The 17,789-nt window shown below is 38.4% G+C and overlaps 1 protein-coding gene across 4 annotated transcripts in view; it reads right to left on the reverse strand.

The window, feature by feature from the left end:
• The window catches only part of LOC111146997 (diaphanous related formin 3), a 517,296-nt gene that overhangs the window by 468,229 nt on the left and 31,278 nt on the right, over positions 1-17,789 (reverse strand). For 3 of the 4 annotated variants that reach the window (XM_022502825.1, XM_022502824.1, XM_022502823.1), the window contains one exon: positions 482-649. The exons of the other annotated variant lie outside the window; for it this stretch is intronic. In XM_022502825.1, the coding sequence (XP_022358533.1) occupies positions 482-649 (168 nt within the window). The remainder of the gene's footprint in view (positions 1-481; positions 650-17,789) is intronic. 4 annotated transcript variants of the gene reach the window in all.

The following is a 17,789-nucleotide window of genomic DNA, read 5'->3' on the forward strand; positions in this document are numbered from 1 at the left end:
AAATAAGTAAGTTCTAGTCTCCTCAGATATAAATGTTCTGGGACTCTATGAACCTGGTTATCCTGAGAACTAAGAAAGGAATCAAACAAGAAAAAAAGATGAACAAAATCAGCATACGCATACACAGCACTGTGATGATCATTCTAAAATGCAAACAAACCCTAATAGACCACTTAGATAATCTTTAAGATTCAAAATGTACCATTATGATACTTGAGAGGGTTTTTATATATTCTGTATATTACACACACACACACACACACACACACACACACACACACACACAAAACAACGTAGTGTGCCAATTTTCCTCTTTTTTTTTTTTTTTTTTTGGTAATCCTAAAGCTCTGTATGCCTAAATTGCTATCTTCAAGGACATCAGAAATCATATATGGAACACAAGCCTTAAATGTTCATTGGTCCATTAACAAGGTAAGGTTTTTTTCATCAACCATTTTATGGGAAAAAAAAAAATTCTTACCATCATCTTTTCAAAAAGTTCTAAGACTTCATTCTGTGACAGTGGCTTTGGAATATTTTCCATCACCTCGGAAGAGCAATCATTGCTTGCAAACGCAGTCTTCAGGTTGGAAAGCGGAGGTCTCTCCTTCTTGCTCCCTGGAATTCTTATGCTGGCAAATTTGTCCAGCTACAAAGGCAAAGTAGCACATGCGTTAATATTTCCTCCAACAACGTGTATCTAGTTGCCAAAATAATCCCCCCCCCAACAGGGTCAATCCCATTATCACTGATTTCATCAGAAGGCATTCAGCACTAGAATCTTTAAGATCTTTTAAAACACAAAAGTGTTCCATAATCATCTTGTCTAAGGACAGAAAAGAGATCAGGCAACCTCCAAAGATTCCTTCTAATTTTAAATTACAGAATTAAGATTCTAATGGCAGGTGACCTTTGCTTTACAGATTAGCAAACTAAACAGTTTTACAAAGGTAACTGTGCTAATTTGGGGGTGGGCAATCAAACCAGTATTTCGTGTCCTAACTCCCAGCCCCCTTGCCCAGGGCCCTTTTCACAGAATTCCTCAATCACATTTCATAATATGCACTAAGAGTTGAATTCTGCTTATAGCTCTAGAGCTTGTTGGTGTGATAAATAACACATTTCTCTTCATTCAGGCTGGTCCGTGTTTGAATTTCACGAGCAACTATAGAGTAGGATGGCTAAAGCCTCAGGAGATAAAGCTGGGGATTTTGCTGCTATGAGATTTCTTATATTAAATCAAATAGTTCACTGATATTTGCAAGTATGTAGATATTACTTTATAAAGCTAATTATTTATTCTTTGGAAATTGCTTGATTTCACAAATTCTGTTCCTCACATAAAACCCAGACTCAAAGTTTGAAGTGGTATCAAAAAGGCAAAGAAGGTCTTAAAGTAGTTAACAGAAGTGTGTTCAGAAACCACAATGGTTCCGTGAATTGTTCAGTGTAACTATATCTTACACTGTTTTTGCCATAATGTATATAATCTATCGACTTGTGCTATTCATGGTAGCCACTAGCCATGTATGGTTGTTTAAATGTAAATTATAAGTTCAGTTTCTTAGTTGCACCAACCACATGTCAAGCCCTCAAGAGCCACATGTGGCTGTTGGCCCTCATATTGGTCAAAGCACATGAAGAGCATTTCCAACAGAAAATTCTATTGGATAGCGCTAGTATAGCCCAGTAGAGAAATGGGATACAAAATACTGAATTTAAAAGGACAAAAAGTCGCAGTATTAGTTCACAAAAGAAATAGGATTTCTTTAAGTAAGATGCAAAGATATTTAGCTTTCAAAACAGATCTTCAAATTCACTGTGAATACAAAGCCTAGAAAAAAATGCCATGTACTATATTCACACATGGTCCGTCTAACAGGACCTAATCATGAAAGTCCTAAGAATAGGACAGCTTCCAGCAGGATTTAGAAAGTAGTCACAAAATACCACCACTGTTCTCATCCTCATAACAAAAACAAGCCAGAAAACCTCCCAAATTACAGTTAGTGTTGTTTTCAACCCATCAGGCAGCTGAGGACATAAGGAAACCTGGAAGGACTACTAGGAAGTGACAAGCTGCTTTGATCCCTGACAGTTACAGACTAAGAAGTTAAACAAGGATTTAAAAAAAAAGCCAAATTTTTAATGAACTATTGACAGCATGGGTTCTGGCATGAGAAACTGGAATTCCATGGAGCCCCAGTCATGGAGCAAGTCTACACCCACTTACCAAGGCTTTCCCTCAGGCCTTCACCAAGTGCATGAGTTAGTCTGCCAAAAGCTGGAGGGAGGGCAAGATATCTCCAGGCATGAAGTGTCCTAGGAGGCCTCTCCCTAGGTAAAGAGACTGTCCTCCCAAACACTCTGAACTAAGCAAAAGATGGGAGAGAAGCCTCCAAAAGATATTCTGGATGTTCAGCGAGTAAATGACAGCTACCACCTGAAGGCCAGGGGCAGACACCAAGTTAGCAAGGTATCTCCTGAAGAAACTGAAAACACAAAGAACTTTACATTAACCCTGAAAAGGGCATCTGAACTTTAAAGCAGAAAGAGTTATCCCAGTCTTGAAAATGAATAGTTCAGTCATCAAGCTAAAAGCAGAGTACCAGAGCCTCATTCGTTCTAAACAACCTTGAAGGCCCAGAGGACACTACTCAAATTAAGGCAGCTCTGCCAAGCCCGGCTCAACAAGACACCCCATGGACTCAGTTCCCCCCCCCCACTTTAGCAGCCTAAAGAAAGGCACTCCCTTTCTTAGAAGGATTATGTCCACAGTATCCAAATAAAATGTCTACCATATAATCAACTACTGATGAATTCGCTAAGGACCAAGAAAGTGTCACCCAGAGTCAAAGAGAAGCAGACCTAGAGATGGCCTGGATGATGGACTCATGGGTCACACCATCTCAAAAGATATTTATAAAAATGCTACAGGGGGCACCTGGGAGGCTCAGTCGTTAAGTGTCTGCCTTGGACTCAGGTCATGATCCTAGAGTCCTGGGATCAAAGCCTGCTAGGCGGGAAGACTGCTTGTCCCTCTTTCACTCCCCCTACTTGTATTCCTGCTCTTGCTGTCTCCCTCTCTCACTCTCTTTCTCTGGCTCTGTCAAATAAATAAATAAATCTTGAAAAAATTCTGAAGGACATAATAAAAAGCAGACACAATGTAGGAGATGGGCAATTTATAAAGTCATGGAAATCATTTTTAAGAGCATGTTAGAGGGACGCCTGGGTGGCTCAATTGGTTAAGCCGATGCCTTCGGCTCAGGTCATGATCCCAGGGTCCTGAGATCGAGTTCCACATTGGGCTCCTTGCTCGACAGGGAGCCTGCTTCTCTCTCCGCCTCTGCCTGCTTTGCATACGCGCGCTCGCTCGCTCTCTCTCTCTCTCTGACAAATAAATAAAATCTTAAGAACATGTTAGAAATTTAAGATGTATCAACAAAAAATTCATTAGATGAACTTCAGGGTAACCAGAACACTGCTGAGAAATGAACTGGTGAACCTAAACCCAACAAAAAGCATGCAAACTCAAACACCACGGAAGAAGAGAAAGAAAAATGAAAGAACCAAGAACCCCAGGGCTGTGGTACAGTGTGAAGCACTGTAATACAAGCGTAACTCAGGACGAGAAAAAGAAAAGGATATTGGAAATCTATTTCAGGAGATAATGACTGAAATAATTGATTTTCTAGAAATGGGTTCATGACTACCAGAAGCACAGCCATGGAGGAAGAATACCCAGACAAACAAGCCCACACCTAGCTACCCCCAGTCAAGCTGCTGAAAATCCCAAGCAAAGGGCAAACCATAAAAGCACAGCCAGACATATGAAGACACATTATATACAAGATAAAAATGACACAAATAACTCATTTCTCACCAGAAACTACAACAAAAGACAATGGAAGGGCATCTTTAAAAGTCCTGGGAAGAAAACGACAGTCATCATGGGATTCTATAACCAGTAAAAATACCTTTCGAAAATAGAAGCAGAATGTAACACTTTTAGACAACTAAAACTTGAGAGACTCAGTCTCCATCAGACCTATACTCCAAAACAGGTCAAAACAAGTTTTTCAGGATGAAAAAAGAAATGACACCAGATAGAATCCCAGATACATAAAACGAAGAACAGAAATGATACTCCATCAAATGTTTATAATTTTAAAAAGCTATATTCAACTCAAGCTGAGTAACAATCCAGTGACAGAGACAAGCATATAAAGAAGCAATTCTATATGGATATAAAAAACAAAAAACTTAACAAGAGGTATGGACAATGAATTACAGCAGCAGAGAAAAGGGCACCCAACTCGACCACATAAATACTCCTTTACTTTGGAAATAACTGAGAAATACACAATTGTCTCCGCGTGATTAGAGGTCCCAAAGTGAGTGACTCTGTGTGCCTCAGTATCCCAATTCTTGATATTGGTTTTAAAAAATTAGACCAAAAATTTAAGAATTGGGATTGGTTCCTCCCCCTGTCCTCTGAATCACTACTTCATTGCTGTAACTTCTCCACAGAGATCAATTCCTGAGGTTAAACACATGCCGACTCCACACACCACACACAAAGTAGCTGAATATGTTAAACTCATAATGAAGTGAAATTAAGCAAAACAGCATTAATGCAGCATCAATATTATAAATGTAAACACATCAATGAATGGGAATAGTAAGCGTAAGCAATTCACAAGTTAATTTGTAAATATATAACCCAATGGCTCCATCAGTGATAGTTACCAAAAAAATTCTAATTTCACCACGAGCCAAAACTTTATAAGATTCTCTCAGTCACTGAGTCCCTTTTGTATTTTATACACTTGTGTTAAGAGCTTGAAAGGCAGCAACAGGCTGAATGCATTTGCTAATTTTTTTTTTTTAAGATTTTAGAGAGAGAACACAAGCAGGAGGAGTGGCAGGCAGAGGGAGAAGCAAGCTCCTCACTGGGCAAGGAGGTCAATACGAGACTCGATCCTGGGTACCTGGGATCACCACCTGAGCTGAAGGCAGACGCTCAACCGATTCAGCCACCCAGGCGTCCTGCATTTAATTTTTAAAATAAGGAAATTGCCTGGCTAAATAATAAAGGATGAGTTCCAAAACACTTTTATACATAACAATTTCATAGTATTTAACTTATACAACCCCATAAATGAAAAAAATTCCATTATGTTTTTAGAAGTAGAGCTGCATTTGTTTCAATAAACAGCATCATAATTTGTACAACAACAACAATAAAATAGAATGAGCACACCGCCCCCATAGGCTTAGCACCTAAACTCTGGGGGAAGGTTGGATTTTATTCAAGTAGAAAACAATTTCACACATTACCACTAGGATAGCTAAAGGCAAGGTAGGAAAAATTAGCACAAAGAGCCATAGGAGTAGGAGAAAAATACATACAATCCTCCTATGCTGGAACAGTAAATTGAATTTGTTGAGTACCTCGGGCTTAGAGTAAAAGCATCCCCAGGTATGTGATGCTCTTACGGAACCCTATGGGTATATTCCCATCATCTGAGCACTACTGACAAAGCTAGGTACAAAATGAACTTTACTTATCAAATCATTTTAAATGTTCTAAAGTTGTGGAGTGGGGGTTTGTTTTTGTTTCAAGGAAGGATGCTGTGACTCCACACAGAAATGAGGGTGGGTGTGAGAAACACTCCTAATTTTTCTTTCACGGAATTACTCAATTTGCTTAAAGGCACAATGGAACCCAAGAGCAAAAGTTTTAAATGATTTTGTCCATAAATACACAATAGGAATCCCTGTTATGCTGACTAGAAGTTGGTTATTTTGTATTCAGCAATTTCACTGGGAGGTTTTGCAATCTGTGCACTTGCAAAGCTACTTTTCATTTTACATGAATTCTCTTAAAGTTGAGCTAGAAACACAACCCAAGGAGATAAACTATATCAATGACTTGCCTTTGCTGAAGAACTGGTTAAACACACAGAAGACCAAGAGAATTCTATTTTAATGCTGTTTGGAGGTGGTACACCACTCTTAATTAATATGGCTTCAGCTGTGTCTGGGGTGTACAGAGTTTTATAAATTAATATCACTTATCTTCACGGGAAGTTAAATGAGCACCCTACTGAGTATTATCTCACACTGATAATCAGTAATTACAGTTTAAATAAAATTAATTAAACCAAAAACAGGCTCTAAAAAACTATCTGGATTTTAAGCTATAGTATAACACTATAATAGTGACAAAGTTCTTTTACAGTGTTTTAAATACTAACAGCAGTGATATTTTTTTAATTTAAAACAAAAGGAAGATACTGTAATTATTAGCCATTTTAAATTTGAAAAGCCTGAAAAAGTATCCTAAATCTACTTCCTTAGAACCTCTAAAGGGAGTACCTATTTTCATGCAATCCAAGAGAATGAAGCAAATAAAAGTTCATTGTAATTATAAGTCAATTCCATGTGAATGCATACCTGAAATCTAGAAAAAAATGACTTAAAATTATCTACCAATTTTCACGCAATCTTGTACTATATTTAAGAAGATGGGACACCTGGGTAGCTCAGTCAATTGAGTGTCTGACTCAAGTCGTGATCTCTGGGGAGGGGGGGTTGGTGAGATGGACTTCTGCATCCAGGTCTGGGCTCTGTGCTCAGGGAGGAGTCTGCTTCTCTTTCTCTCAATCTCTCTCTCTCTCTCTCTCTCTCTCTCTTCCCCTCCTCCCTCCTTCCCTCTGTCCCTCCCCCTGGCTTGTGCTCTCTCTCTAAAATAAATAAATCTTAAAAAAAAAAAATTGAGGAAGGAGAAGGAAAAAAAAAAAACCTAACAGCTAAAATCGCTTGGCTTTTTAATTAACTTTATTACTACACAAGCAACTTGCTGATTAAAAAATGGGCTCCTGAGTCTGAATTCTGGATCCTGCCCAGCCACCTGCTTGTTGTGTCAAAGCTAAGGAAGCTATTTAAATCTTTCATAATAATACCTATCCCCGCGAGTTATTAATAGGAAATGAAGCTCCTTCTCACCTTTCTGCTTCGGGTTAAGGCCTGAAATGCCTTCAGTGACCACTCTATCAAATGGATTCTGTACTCCCCATCATCACCGCACACAGTTTATTCTCTTTTCATGTCCTTTCACAAGACTTGTGAAAACATGTAATTTCTTCATTTATTTTGAGAAAGTTGATGTTCTCTTCCCCACTAAAATATAAGGGGCATGCTAGACAAACCATCAACTGTCTTAGTCACTATAGACGGTCCCAAATAATTCTGACTTGTATAAACAGTAGGGTACTATGGAAATTATGGAGTGTGGTTTCCAAGACCAGATCATAAAAGACCACACCAGGAAAGCACGCAAGACCTGGGGGAGGTCCACATGGCAAAGAAATGAGCTAAAGAAACTAAAGAGGCCGAGAAACCTCTTGCCAACAGCCATGCGAGTGTGCCATCTTGGAAGCCCAGCTGAAACTTCAGATGACTTATTATATATTATATAGCAACAGAGGACTACTAGGTCCTCAGAGAGTAAGAGTTATATAGCTCGAGCCAACATCTTCATTACAGTCTCATGGGACTCCAAGCCAAAACCACATACTGAATCAACTACCAAATTCCTGCCCCCAGAAAAAGTGCAAGAAACTAAACGATTGCTGTTTTAAGTCACTAAGTTTTGGGGTAATTGTTAACACAGCAACAGGAAACTGTTACAGTCAATGCTGTATGTTCGGCCTACAGCACAGAACCTAGCAGATAGCTAGCAATCAATTAGCACGTGGTGTAAGTGAATGAGCAATTACTGGATAAAATATATAAGATACAGTACCATCCCTGAAGAAGCTCACCAACTGAAGAAAAAAAAACAGGAGAAGCCACTATAAATAAAGATAAAATACATAGATGCCCCCAAGAAAAAAAATCATAAGCCAAATAAACTAGCAACGGAAAGGAATAAGTGATTAATTCTGGGGTGAGGGAACCTCAAAAAGAGGCTTGAAAAGAGGATACATCAGGGAAACCTGTGAGGCTGACGGGAGAATTATGGAAGATGGTACACGTTGATAGTCCAAAGACATGCGTGCCTGTTCCATGGTCTTAACTGAAGTGCTGGTGCCATCACTAGGACTAAGATAGAACTCTGTTAATGGGAAATTGGCCATTCATCCTTGCAGGTGTGAAGAACTAACCATCCCAGTCTGAGGCCACATCCTAGCACTCAGGAACAATTCCCACCAAGCCACCCACTATAACACTCTAACTTTAATAGCCCTCAGTGTTAGAAATGGCCCTTCCTGACCTTATATTTAGGTTTTAGTGAAATTCTAAGACGTTCCTTAGCCAGAGGCTTTGACAAGAAAGTTTACCATCATACCCCCCCAGAAGTGTACCTACCTACAGTAATTTATTCACATTTAAATTTCATAGCTTATCTTATTCAATGAGAAGCATACTCACTAGGTTATTAAAATTCCTTGAAAATGAATTGCAGGGGCACCTGGGTGGCTCAGTCATTAAGCGTCTGCCTTTGGCTCAGGCATGATCCCAGAGTCCTGGGATCAAGCCCCACATCGGGCTCCCTGCTCAGTGGAAGCCTGCTTCTCCCTCTCCCACTCTCCTTGCTTGTGTTCCCTCTCTCACTGTGTCTCTGTCAAATAAATAAATAAAATCTTTTAAAATAAAATAAAATAAATTACAATATGCAGTATGCCTTCTACAGCCAACTGTTGCAGAGCTGCCACTGAAGATGCCCACACAGGAAAAAAACGGAGGCCCCCAACAACTACCAGCACCAACTTCCCAGTCAGAAGTGAACACCCTATAAATGGATTCTCCAGCCCCAGCAAGACTTAGCATGACTGTAGCCTGAGCCAATGTTGTGCTTACAATCTCATGGAAGACCTCAAACCACCACTATCCCACTAAGCTGCTTCCAAAGTTTAGACCCAAGAAACTGAATTGTTATATATTTATTTTTGTTTTAACCCCCTCAGCTTTAGGATAATTATATAACAACAGAAGACTAATACAGAGCTCCTCACAGGATACTTTTAAATGACTAAAATAGGTATAATAACAAAAACAGTATTATGAAAATATTTTAAAATTTTATAGTAGTAGGTCTTCATGAACCCATCAATAGAACATGGGTAATAGGAAATCTAATTTCAACGTAGTGTTGAACACAAACCACCTTTTGAAGTATCTTCAATCACTAATGTGCTCTGAACGTATCTGTTTTCTGTGGTATAATAAATTCACAGGTCAAATCCTACTGTATGTGTGTGTTTGGAATTTGTTTTCACCTACATTCATAATTAAAAAAAAAAAAAACTAAGTTTTACTTAAAGATTAATGAAGATAAAGAAATTAATTCTTTTTTCTCTTCCAGTTCAAGGACACCATGCATTTTACTACAGACCCCTGGTGGTCCATGGCCTGCAGTTTAAGAACCCCTGGTAGGTACAGAATAACAGAAATCAAGGTGAGAAAGTAAACAACTCAAGTTCTAATGCCTTTCATGCATTGGTGGCAGAAATTACAAGACCTCAAGTTGAGACCAACCAGGAGAACTGCACCAGAAATGCTCAAAAAGAGCTAGAAGCTTTTGAAGGAAGAAGCTAACAGGAATGAAAAGTCTTCAAAGAACATCTAGGTTTCAATTAGAGCAAGAAGGAAAAACAAACATTCAAAGACAGGCTTTGACTGCCAATGGGCAAAGTAGGAGGGCTTGAGAAGACCAGAAGAGTTGGGAGAGGATATCAGAGAAAAAGAATAAATGGACCTGGATGGTCAGAGAGGCATCTAGGTGCTGATATGGATGGGCTATGACTTCTGATTTTGACTGAGATCAACAGAAAATCATCTGAATTATAGTAATAATGAAAACCAATAAGGAAACAAATCATGAAACCATACAGACCGATTCCTCTTAAATCATCTTCTCTCTGTCCCTACTGCCACTGTCCTGCTTCTGGACACCTGGACAACAGCCACAGCCTCCTCACTTACCTTTAAGTCTGCTTTGTCCCTCTATGCCCAAACACTCTGAGCTACTCTTTATATTAACATCATTTTTATCTTACTGAAATGCAAATCCAAACCAGCCCCTCACTCCTATGCTTAAAACCTTTCAACCTTTGCATCCCCATTATTCAGAGAAGGACGTCCCAATTTTACCACGGCTCAAGAAGGTCTGAACTGCACTTTCACTCCAGACAATCTCTTCACCACTCCAGCCCTCTTACGTTGTAGGATCCAGATGTAATGAAAAAGCCAGAGTCTCTTAAAAGTGCATGTTGTTCCCTGTGCCTAAAACCTATCCACAACCACAACTCCTATCCCATCCCCTTAATCTGGCTCATTTCAACTCCTTCTTCAGCTCTCAGTTAACTCTATCTTAGGTAGGAGCCTTCCCAACTCAAGACTGGGCAAGATGCCCACAAGTCTGGTGCCTGCCATTATGTAGTAACAACACTATTCTGAAACTACCTCTATCATATGTTTACTCAACCAGGGTATAAGAACAGAATTATTATTTTATTCACTACTGGACCTACTCCTAGAATTCCACCTCGTCCAAGCATATAGTGGGTGTTCTATTCGTTTTTGTTAAGTGAATAATAAATAGTTTTCTATCTTCCATGTCTGGGATACAAGCCATTGCTTCTTGCTTTGCCAATTCCTTCCCAACAATATCAGGAAGAACTCCAAGTGTTATGGTTTTATATATTGAAAATAACCTAGACTCTTCCCGACACTGATCCTTTGAGTATTAGTCCCCTAGACTGAACACAACCTTGACTTCTGTAATGCAACACCACGTGAGAAGAAAAATATCCACTCAGAGGAAAAAAAAGTCACTTAAAAAGAATATTCAAAACAATCCCTAAGTTATACCTACTCACATCTTTAAATATAATTCTAATTTCTTATATGCAAATACTATATACATAAAAGGATATATAAATTAGCTCTGTAGATAAATATTACACCTTTTAGAAGACATAGATGAGTAATACCGATAAACAAAATTTCCCAAAAACATCAACAATTGCTATTTGCCAACCCAACATTTCCATTAGGAATCCACTCAGTAACCAGGAAGTAAAATTATCAGAGTAAAAAATTACTACAACTTCTGCCAGCTTAGATTCCAACTTGTGCTTCAGAAATAGCGGAAAAGTCACCTTCTCTACCAAGTCTTCTCCCAACATCAAAGCTGACCTTACACTTCCAGTGAACACTAAATACAGTGCGATGGGCCTGGAACAGTATTATTGTATACCTATACAACTGTAAACTGTATACACATCTCCTTTCCCTCTGTTCCCAGAGGCAGAGACAGTCATATTTATCTTTGTATTCCTATAACAGTACTAACCACTCAAATGTTTAATGAATGAAGGGAGAAAAGGATGAATAAACGAGTCTGCACACCCACTACATCTTAGTATATTCAACTCTGAGAGCTCTTGATCTTATTCCCAAGTTTCTACTGATTTGAGTAGGAGCTCTCTAAACTATCCCATAAATATTTAAAGATTCTAAGACAGTACTTAAGTGTTACTACTGAAAACCTAAGTACAGGAAGCTCTAATTAACTCATATTAATGGGCTCAGAAAGGCTCACCTGACTTAGTGAATAATTTAAGCTTATAGAACTTATTTGATGTATTTTACCACATACATTCAATTGTCCCAGGCCATGCTAGTTTATCTACTTTACAAAGAAAAGTTTCTTTTGAATATATCATTTCAAAGAAAAACTGGAAAATACCATACTCTCTGCATTATTATTCATGGTTTTTAAACCTACCAAGGAAAACAGAAGTTCATAAAAATGCAAAATGAACTTAAATTATAGTACAGAAAGTTTTATGTCCCATTAGGCCAATAAAGAAAATTTAAGTAATTCTTTTAAGTTAAGCTCTTTTTTTAAAGTTGATGATTTATGTTCTGTTAAGTGAGTTGCAGGTGAGGCACATAATCAGATAAAATGATTATTTTCTTTCATAAGTACAACGTCCAATTTAGCATTTATCCCACAAGGGAGGTCACATCTAGGTAGATCCAAGAATAGCCTGCAGGTAGGCCAAACACAGTCCTGTTAAACATATTCATCTTGGCAACTCTTCTTTGAGCAGATCACACTCACATACCACACTTAGGAACATGCTGGAGTCATCTGGTAGCTCTTATATTGAGTTAGTCACAGGGCCAACAGAGAACAATGAAAGCCTCTCAAAGCACTCATCAGAACCCACACCCAGGTGTTACCTTCAATGGCTTCGAAGACCAATGGCTCGAAGGCCATTACTAGATCCGTGAATTGGTTTCCCATACAGAGTTTTCTTTTACAATTAAAAAAAAAAAGAAAAAAAAAGATTCATATCCTTTACTTGTTGACATCTCTCATGCGCACACATAAAGGTCTCTCAGTTTTGTTTACTGGAAATACTAAAAATAACTCATTTCTAATTATAGAAAACTTCTTAGAATATTTTTACAATTGTAATTCTCAGAATTAAGATCAATGACTAGGATACAATTTTTCCTTATCAATTTAAAGGTCAGAAGTCTCATACAAATGGCTTCAAGGGGGAAAACCAGAAAACAAGAAATATACTTTGAGATTTTATACTGGCACTCTCAGTGGAGAAAGGAATAGTATTTAAAAAGCAATATAACTCTTTTGGTAAAGACCATGTTCTCTGGAATCAGTCTGTCATAGTCTTTTCTCACTGCCCCCATGACATTGAACAAGTTATTAAATCTCTCTTGCTCAGTTTTGCCATTTTTCAAAATGGGAGTAGTAATTTTCACAAGCTTCTAAGGGGGCATTAAGTATTTATAAAGCTAACATTTGGAACACTACTTAGCATAAAGCTAACAATTAGAGGGTCTTTATGTTGACTAAGAAATGCCTATCAAGTTAGAGAGGCAGGGTCCTACCATAAAGGCCTTATAGGTTATATTAAAGAGCTCGGGCTTGACTTATAGATAAGAGGTGCACCTAAGCAGTTTCAAATGAGGTAAAATATAGTCAGATATATAATTTAGATGGGTCAGCCTGGTGTGCAGGAAGCTGACTTCTTAGGGAGCAACAAAGTTTCTTGGAAATCCTGACAAGAGATAGGGAGCCTTATGTTCTGATAGAAGGAATAGAGAAAAGGAAATAGATTCAAGAAATCATCATCAAGAAGCTTCCTTCTATGAGACAACAGAAACAATCTTAAGAGGAAAGAAAGTCAAAGGTTTCATGTGGGGCATGTAGAGTTTCAAGTACAGACGAGACATCCATACAAAGGTATTCAGTAGGCCAATGCAGTAATAGGTCTCAACTTAAAGGTCATAAACAAAGACATGGACTAAGGGGATCACCCCAGTCCAGTACTATACACAGAGGAGAGCAGTGGCTGAAAGAAAGAAACCTGATAAATAATAGTTTAAGACAGGCAGGGGAAAACCACACAAAATAGAAAAAGGTCATAGGGATACAAAAATCAATAAAGTTTCTGTCCTTAAAAACAAGAAATATTTGTCCAAAGAGGAAGGGAATAACTATATCAAGTATAGCCAATAAATCTAGTAAATTTCCAAAGACTATAATTTAATGAATATTACTGGGGATAAAGGTAGTCATTTCATAATGATGAAAGATTTACTGCAATCCCAAGTGTATATGCACTTAATTGCAGAGCTTTAAAATATATGGAGCAAAACTTATAGAACTGAAAAGAGAAATAAAAATCCAAAATTATAGTTGGAAACTTCCCTCTTCTCTCTCAATTATTAGAACAAGTGAACAGAAAAATCCAGAATATATGAACAACACTCTCAACCAATAGGACTTATAGACTAATTCTAAAACAAGCAGAATGCACACGTAACATTCACAAAGACAGACCACATTCTGGAAAGAGAGGATTCAAAAATGGAAATGATTGAAGTCACACAAACTATGGTCCCTGGCCACAAGAGAATTAAGTTTTAAGTCAGTAACAGAATGATCAGGAAAAGCCAAATATTTAAAAGTTAAACACAGATCTAAATAACCAATGGGTTAAAAAAGAAATCAACAGGAAATTAGAAGATATTTTGAATATTCAGAAAATGATACAGCTAAAGTAGCTCTCAGAGGAAAATTTATAGTGTAATTTTTTTTATATTAGGAAGCAAAAGCCTCAAATCAATTATGTAAGTTTCTACTTTAAGAAACCATAAAAAGATTAAGAAAAAAGGAAAGATAAAAGCAAAGTTATCATCCAGAAATTAATAAAACCTAAAACCGTTTTTCTGAGATCAATAAAATTGACAAATCTCTACCCAAACTAAACAGCAGGGCGGGGGGAAGGAGGGTGGACAGAAGAAAAGTTACTAATCAGGATTAGAAAGGGGGAAAAAAAAATCAATAAAGATCCTATATATAAAAGGATAAGGAAATATCACAAAAACCTAATTCAAAATACAGATATGAAAAAATTCCTTGAAAGCCCAAAGCCCACTCAAGAATGATTTGAATGGCCCTGTATCTTGTAATAGACATTACAAGATAGGAATAGCAAATAAGCACAGTAAAAGATGCTCAACATCATTAGTCATTAGGGGAAACAATTTGTCAGTTTCTTATAAAGTTAGTCATAGTTACCACCTGATTCCCCTTCCAAAATGAAAACCAGCCCACAAGAACTATACCCAAATGTTCACAGCTTTATTCAGTCCCCAGAAACTAGAGACCCAAACTACTAAATATAGAAACTGTAGTATGACCAAACAATGGAATACTATTCATTAATAAAAAGAACAAATTTCTGATACACCAAAGCACAAGAGGGGTCTCAAAAGCGTTATGCTAAGTAAAAGAAGCCAGACACTCCATTTATATGAACTCCTAGAAACTGAATTGTGTAGTGCAATAAGCTGATTCATGATTCCCAAGAACCAAAATGGGCAGGGAGGTTGGGGGAGGGCAGGAAGGAATGACCATAAAGAGCACAAAGGGAATCTTTTGAGGGTGATAGAAAGCTTTTCTATCATAATCATCGTGTATACATGATTGCATATATTTGTCAAAATTCATCAGGTTACACCCATAAAATTGGTGCACTATGTTCTAAGTAAATCCTTCCTCTTTCTTCAAAAAAAAAAAAAAAAAAAAAAAAAAAGGCATATTCCTACCTATACCACTAGTACGGTGAATGCATAGTTCACCAAGCATGTTGGCAGTATTTCTCCCTTAAAAAGCTCGATCACCAAGGATACCAAGGCTCCACAGCTAAATGAGTCCTGTGCATTCACACTGCTAGTAAGTGGCAGAACTAGCACCTGAACCCAGACTTCCACTTTCAACCACAGGTCATAAATTGAAGAGCAGACACTTGGAGAGACCAGAGGACCTCTTCTGGTTGCTGTCTAAGCCAATGTCCATTTTCAAGCTACGGTTGTGAGCCATGTGTGGGACAAGAAATCAATGCAGTGGATCTGATCTGCACCCGTGACTTTTTTTTTTTTTTTTTTTTTTAAAGGGAATGGAGAGGAGTAAAAATACAATAGAAAAGAGTGGGAAAAGATCAGAGTTAGCAATGCTCAGAAACATTAAATAATTGTTTATAAAATTGTTTCAGTTGTGGGAGAATTTATATGTGTATGTGTGCTGGGCTACAAAATGAAGGGTACTTCTTACTGTAGGTCCTGGTCAAGAAAGTTTGTAAATCATTACTGCAGGCCACACCAGAGATTATGATATTACGTAATACAGGCTGCAGGAGAGATAAAAGACAGGACAATCAGCAGGAGCCCCATACTTTAAACAAATAGTTGTGAGGGACAGTAAGCAAGTTAAAACAACTTCTAGACCACAAAAACACTCTACGGACACACTGATGGAGAATTCAGCATCGTGTCATCCACGTTCAGTTTCTTTCTGTTTACCTTTCCAAACTGGGCTCCCTTCACTGCCTTTGTCTCAATCCTTTTGTCTCTCCATGGAAAGAGCCCTTTTCAACCCAGATGTAGACAATGGATGGTTGTAAACCGACTTTTTCACCTTGCATTGCTCTTTATACATCGTGAATGCTCAAATATTTGTAGAAAGAACACGGTTTCAAGTATATAAACTCTGCCCAGGGATCTCCACACCAGAGCAGGACTTTCTTCCCACAACCGGACAGTGTTCTATGAAATCCTGACTGTAACTCAAGAAATAACTTGAAACGTGAAATATTTTTGTAGGCCTTTATCACAACAAATTAAAAAGAGATGGATTTTTAACATTAATGCTTCCCAGAATGTTTCAACTTAATGTTTCTAAAATACTCATTCAAACATGTGACTATAGGTGACACCATTCTTATGCACCTTCTCTCAAGTTCTGCCCAAAACACGCTATTCTCACATTAAAGAGTTCTAAATTGGGGCACCTAGGTGGCTCAGTTAAGCGTCTGCCTTCAGCTCAGGTCATGATCTCAGGGTCCTGGGATCCAGTACTGCATCAGGCTCCTCGCTTAGTGAGGAATCTGCTTCTCCTTCTCCCTCTGCCTGCCTCTCCCCCTGTTTGTGCCCTCTCCCTGTCAAATAAAATCTTTCTTAAAAAGTTCTAAATTAAGAATACACATGCAACATGTACGTAGGGCGGCCACTTTAATTAGAAAACATTAGCAGCACACACTAAAGCTTCCACAGCAAATGCTTCCCTGAGCTCTAACTCCCCAGAAACACTTTACAGAGGCTCTAAGATATCCAGCTACCCTTACCTCCTTTCCTCCAAGTTGTGCGCTGGTCTGTGACACAGTGTATAAGGCTCAACTACAGATGTATCACATCACCCCACTGTCTACACTTTGGAAAATATTTTTTAAAGGGGTGTAAAAGGACAGAAATGAATGCGCCATTCAACACATTTCAGCTTAAGCAAAACTTGGAACTCTATGAAGAAAGTAGAGAAGGTATAATTAGTCCTGCTTTACAAATAAGTGAACAATCGAGTTAACTGATTTGCCAAGGTCAAAGAGCTAAGAGGTGAAGTTCGGTCTTTCCACAAGAGTTTCCGGATTCCTCATCCAATGCCCTTTCCACAGTGCATCAATCGATGAGTAAGGTTTGCTTTTCAGAGCTTCTTATTCAGCAGAGCCAGGCTTCTTCTCTACACTCCACAGCAAAGCATCCAGCTGCCTGCTTGATCCTTCCCTGGACTTGAGCCCCAGCCTACGCAAGAGCCAAGCTAAAGTACAAGAGCAGAAGCGAGCAGTGGGAGCTGGGGAGACCAGTCAGCTGGTCAAGGGAGAAAAGGTTAAGGAGGAATCTAGAAGAAACATTCGTGGGCACACTGAAGATAAAAGCAGGGACAAGGCAACCATCAGGGATCCAGGCAGGTGGTCAAAAGTCTGACAGCAAGCTCTTACCAAAGCTGTTTTTTGTTTTTGTTTTGTTTTTAAAACTTCTTTACCCTGTGCAAAGGCAAGGGTCCATTTCTGGAAAGCCCAACCAGGACCAAGCTATCCCCATGTCCAAGGAAACCACAATACTACGCAAGTAATCAAAAACAGGGATTCATTCTTTTATTCTTTCAATGAAAAACTAATGAAAATGCTTACCATGTACCAGACAGCATACCTGGAATTAAAATACTGCTTCTTCCTTGAAGATGTTTAAACTAATGAGAAGATCATAGAGTGATATACTGCTTTGATAGAAATACCACACAAGACACTATGGTAACTTCCCAAAAGTTCTGACCTTCCCAAGCCCGATTACAAGGATGAGGGGAGAGCAGGGATGGAGGCAAAAGGGAAAGAGAAAACTAC

This window comes from Enhydra lutris, unplaced genomic scaffold, assembly GCF_002288905.1.
Source record: "Enhydra lutris kenyoni isolate GAN:26980312 unplaced genomic scaffold, ASM228890v2 scaffoldscaffold15, whole genome shotgun sequence".
In the NCBI taxonomy this organism is placed as follows: domain Eukaryota; kingdom Metazoa; phylum Chordata; class Mammalia; order Carnivora; family Mustelidae; genus Enhydra; species Enhydra lutris.